The 5,763-nt window shown below is 33.2% G+C and overlaps 1 protein-coding gene across 1 annotated transcript; it reads right to left on the reverse strand.

Moving 5' to 3' along the window:
* Window positions 1-3,557: 3,557 nt before the first annotated feature.
* LOC136801375 (uncharacterized) lies at window positions 3,558-4,998 on the reverse strand. Its single transcript, XM_067058014.1, has one exon. The coding sequence runs from the start codon at window positions 4,818-4,820 to the stop codon at window positions 3,558-3,560; it is 1,263 nt and encodes a 420-aa protein (XP_066914115.1). The 5' UTR covers window positions 4,821-4,998.
* Between the last annotated feature and the right edge of the window lie 765 nt (window positions 4,999-5,763).

A 5,763-nucleotide genomic window follows, 5' to 3' on the forward strand; every position in this document is an offset into this window, starting at 1 on the left:
AAGACGGTGGAAAATCATATGTAAAGGTTGGTTGTTCGAAGACTCCTTTGTATTTATCTTGCCAATCAATATACTGAATGAAAATTGAACATCATTTTATGCTTTCATTCTATTGGTAAACTTTTTAGGATTGTTTATTCTGGCCTATCATGCTTAATTGGAAATCTCATTGATACCATGAATGTAGCAAGAAGGTGTAAAATTATGTGGAAAGGTTGGTTTTTCGAAGACTCCTTTTTATTTACCTTGCCAATCATTATACTTAATGACAATTGATTATCTTTTTAACCTTTCATTATATTTGTAAAGTTTTTAGGATTGTATATTCTTGCCTATCATGCTTTATTGGAAATATTATTGATACCATGAATGTAGCAAGACGGTTGAACATCCTATGGAAAGTTTGGTTTTTCGAAGACTCCTTTGTATTTATCTTACCAATCAATATACTGAATGAAAATTGAACATCTTTTTAGGCTTTCATTCTATTGGTAAACTTTTTAGGATTGTTTATTCTTGCCTATCATGCTTAATTGAAAAACTCATTGATACTATGAATGTAGCAAGACGGTGTAAAATCATGTGGAAAGGTTGGTTTTTCGAAGACTCCTTTGTATTTATCTTGCCAATCATTATACTGAATGAAAAATGATTATCTTTTTAGGCTTTAATTATATTTGTAAAGTTTTTAGGATTGTTTATTCTTGCCTATCATGCTTAATTGAAAAACTCATTGATACCATTAATGTAGCAAGACGGTGGAAAATCATATGTAAAGGTTGGTTGTTCGAAGACTCCTTTGTATTTATCTTGCCAATCAATATACTGAATGAAAATTGAACATCATTTTATGCTTTCATTCTATTGGTAAACTTTTTAGGATTGTTTATTCTGGCCTATCATGCTTAATTGGAAATCTCATTGATACCATGAATGTAGCAAGAAGGTGGAAAATCATATGTAAAGGTTGGTTTTTCGAAGACTGCTTTGTATTTATCTTGCAATTCATTATACTGAATGAAAAATGATTATCTTTTTAGGCTTTAATTATATTTGTAAAGTTTTTAGGATTGTTTATTCTTGCCTATCATGCTTAATTGAAAAACTCATTGATACCATTAATGTAGCAAGACGGTGGAAAATCATATGTAAAGGTTGGTTTTTCGAAGACTGCATTGTATTTATCTTACAAATCATTTTACTGAATGAAAAATGATTATCTTTTTAGGCTTTCATTATATTTGTATAGTTTTTAGGATTGTCTATTCTTCCCTATCACGCTTAACTCAAAAACTCATTGATCCAATGAATGTAGCACGACGGTTGAACATCCTATGTAAAGATTGGTTTTTCGAAGACTCCTTTGTATTTATCTTGCCAATCATTATACTGAATGAAAATTGATTATCTTTTTAGGCTTTTATTATATTTGTAAAGTTTTTAGGAATGTTTATTCTTGCCTATCATGCTTTATTGGAAAACTTATTGATACCATGAATGTAGCAAGACAGTTGAACATCCTATGGAGAGGTTGGTTTTTCAAAGACTCCTTTGTATTTATCTTACCAATCAATATACTGAATGAAAATTGAACATCTTTTTAGGCTTTCATTCTATTGGAAAACTTTTTAGGATTGTTTATTCTGGCCTATCATGCTTAATTGGAAATCTCATTGATACTTTGAATGTAGCAAGATGGTGTAAAATTATGTGGAAAGGTTGGTTTTTTGAAGACTCCTTTGTATTTATCTTGCCAATCATTATACTGAATGAAAATTGATTATCTTTTTAGGCTTTCATTATATTTGTAAAGTTTTTAGGAATATTTATTCTTGCCTATCATGCTTTATTGGAAAACTTATTGATACCATGAATGTAGCAAGACGGTGGAAAATCATATAGAAAGGTTGGTTTTTCGAAGACTCCTTTGTATTTATCTTGCCAATCAATATACTGAATGAAAATTGAACATCATTTTATGCTTTCATTCTATTTTTAAAGTTTTTAGGATTGTATATTCTTGCCTATCATGCTTTATTGGAAATATTATTGATACCATGAATGTAGCAAGACGGTTGAACATCCTATGGAAAGTTTGGTTTTTCGAAGACTCCTTTGTATTTATCTTACCAATCAATATACTGAATGAAAATTGAACATCTTTTTAGGCTTTCATTCTATTGGTAAACTTTTTAGGATTGTTTATTCTTGCCTATCATGCTTAATTGAAAAACTCATTGATACTATGAATGTAGCAAGATGGTGTAAAATCATGTGGAAAGGTTGGTTTTTCGAAGACTCCTTTGTATTTATCTTGCCAATCATTATACTGAATGAAAAATGATTATCTTTTTAGGCTTTCATTATATTTGTAAAGTTTTTAGGATTGTTTATTCTTGCCTATCATGCTTAATTGAAAAACTCATTGATACCATGAATGTAGCAAGACGGTGGAAAATCATATGTAAAGGTTGGTTGTTCGAAGACTCCTTTGTATTTATCTTGCCAATCAATATACTGAATGAAAATTGAACATCATTTTATGCTTTCATTCTATTGGTAAACTTTTTAGGATTGTTTATTCTGGCCTATCATGCTTAATTGGAAATCTCATTGATACCATGAATGTAGCAAGAAGGTGGAAAATCATATGTAAAGGTTGGTTGTTCGAAGACTCCTGTATTTATCTTGCAATTCATTATACTGAATGAAAAATGATTATCTTTTTAGGCTTTAATTATATTTGTAAAGTTTTTAGGATTGTTTATTCTGGCCTATCATGCTTAATTGAAAAACTCATTGATACCATTAATGTAGCAAGACGGTGGAAAATCATATGTAAAGGTTGGTTGTTCGAAGACTGCTTTGTATTTATCTTACAAATCATTATACTGAATGAAAAATGATTATCTTTTTAGGCTTTCATTATATTTGTATAGTTTTTAGGATTGTCTATTCTTCCCTATCACGCTTAACTCAAAAACTCATTGATCCAATGAATGTAGCAAGACGGTTGAACATCCTATGTAAAGATTGGTTTTTCGAAGACTCCTTTGTATTTATCTTGCCAATCATTATACTGAATGAAAATTGATTATCTTTTTAGGCTTTCATTCTATTGGTAAACTTTTTAGGCTTTCATTCTATTGGTAAACTTTTTAAGATTGTTTATTCTTGCCTATCATGCTTAATTGGAAATCTCATTGATACCATGAATGTAGCAAGACGGTTGAACATCCTATGGAGAGGTTGGATTTTCGAAGACTCCTTTGTATTTATCTCGCAAATCATTATACTGAATGAAAAATGATTATCTTTTTAGGCTTTTATTATATTTGTAAAGTTTTTAGGATTGTTTATTCTTGCCTATCATGCTTAATTGAAAAACTCATTGATACTTTGAATGTAGCAAGATGGTGTAAAATTATGTGGAAAGGTTGGTTTTTCGAAGACTCCTTTGTATTTATCTTGCCAATCATTATACTGAATGAAAATTGATTATCTTTTTAGGCTTTCATTATATTTGTAAAGTTTTTAGGAATGTTTATTCTTGCCTATCATGCTTTATTGGAAATCTTATTGATACCATAAATGTAGCAAGACGGTGGAAAATCATATGGAAAGGTTGGTTTTTCGAAGACTCCTTTGTAGCGATCACAGATTGACCGTAAAGCACTGTCTGACGGTGGTCCTGGCTTATTAGTAAAATCAGGTTCCACACTGTCACCAAGAAGAGTTAAAACACAACTAGCCATTGCTCTTGAGATTGTACTTAAATTATAACCGCCTTCAAGAGCAAGTGCTACCTTACCATTAGCAAACTTCATTAATCTTTTGGTCATTTCTGCATATCCGTATGGAGTGACTTTACAACCACCAAGCGGATCTCCAACACCAGCATCAAAACCAGCTGATATCAAAATCAGTTCTGGTTCATAATCTTCAAGTACAGGTATTAAGAGGTTGTTAAAAGCATACAAATAAGCAGTGGACTTGATTTTACCTTTGTTCCAAGCAACATGCATATTGTAACCAGTTCCAGGACCAATTCCAACAGAATCATAGTTAGTTTCCTCCAAATTTGGCCAAAAACTATTATGATCATAACGATGTAAGGAAAAATATAAAACTCTTGGATCATCATCAAACATTTTGTGTGTGGCATTACCATAGTGTACATCCCAGTCTAAAATCAAAACTCTTGTCAATTGATACTTTTCAATAGCCATCACTGCAGCTAGTGCAACATTATTCAAATGACAAAACCCCATTGATTGCTCTCTAGTAGCATGATGACCAGGTGGTCTCACAATTGCAGCTCCATTCTGTAAATTACCTTTCAAAATTTGATCAACTAATTCTAATGTACAACCAGCCGATAACAAAGCACTTTCAGTCAAATCCTTGTGAAGATAAATGGAGTTTAAGTCACAAGCTAGTCGATCCAATTCTTCTTTATTCTTATCAACCAAAGACATAATAAAGTCAAAATGATCCTCAGTGTGTTTAGTGATAATCTCTTCATTCCGTGCTGGCCTTGATTTCAAAACAGTACAACGTTCTGTCAACCCTTCATCGATAAGTTTCTGGTAAATCCTACTAATTCTTTCGGGACATTCCGGGTGTTGAAACTCACAGGAATATAACGTCATTTTTTCATCATATATTAATCCAGTTTTGGAAGATGGCTTTTCATCTGGCTGGGAGACAACTAGTAGTTCTTTGGTATGTTTTTCATCATCTTCTCCAGTAGGCTTTTTGACATTGTCGTTGGATATTGAAATGCCATCAAGGGCTTTTGAAAGATCTTCAACAGACATGAAGAAGAACACAGAATATTTTTTTGATGATTTGTCACTCTTATTCACTAATTCTTAATGGAGTGAATTTTTTTATCTGTATCATGGACTGCAACGTATCTACCTTCTCATGGGCACAAGCATGACAACAAGATGGCTCCAATCAACGTGTGAGGACGAACTTGAAGAGAATGATCTATGGGACCAATTCAAACAGAATCGCCTCAAAATCAAACAGCTGCCAATTACATCTACTGTCCAATCGTCTTCATCGCCACGCCCACTCAACAATTTGCCACTGCGCATGCTACTTCGGAGCAAAAAGAAGTACCAACCAGGGATAGGACCTCGAAAGTCCAATCCAAAAATGACAACTTTGATTCGTGTTTAGTGAAGAGTACAACGTCTCCTTTCTTGATATCTCGATCTGATTTGAACCATTTTGGAGTGAACATGAGTTGAGGTACATGGTTTACGAGCCATGTTTCAAACCAGGCGTCGAATATTGCTTTGTTCTGATCCAGTATTCGATCCTTAAAGACGATGTTGAACGAGCCAGTAGGACTTCGATCATTGTTTCGACCAAGACGTAGTCGATTGGGAGTTAGTAGATCGATGCTTTCGAAGTCTCCTTTTATCCCTCTAATTGCCATTGGTAGATTGTTGATGTTGTTAGAGATTTGAGCAGCAAGTGTTTCGAGTTGCATCAGTGATAACTTTTGGTTTGTGAACTGAGTTTCCATTGATCGACGAATCTCTCGGATCTTTCTTTCAACACGTCCGTTCATGTTGTGTCCCCCAACAGGACATACTTTAAGCTCGACAGCATAGTTGATGAATAGTTTCCACTGGGTGTCTATGAAATCGAAGTGCAGGCCTTCACATCCTTTGAGGAGTTGACTGCCTTCATCAGTAAGGACGTGCTTTGGATATCCAACCTCACATGACAATCTGATAAATGCTT

This window comes from Clytia hemisphaerica, unplaced genomic scaffold, assembly GCF_902728285.1.
Source record: "Clytia hemisphaerica strain Z4C2 unplaced genomic scaffold, Clytia hemisphaerica genome assembly, whole genome shotgun sequence".
Classification (NCBI taxonomy): domain Eukaryota; kingdom Metazoa; phylum Cnidaria; class Hydrozoa; order Leptothecata; family Clytiidae; genus Clytia; species Clytia hemisphaerica.

What these genes read in the sequence shown, in the direction of transcription:
- LOC136801375 (XM_067058014.1), bottom strand. Translation starts at nt 4,820, where the DNA reads ATGTCTGTTGAAGATCTTTCAAAAGCCCTTGATGGCATTTCAATATCC.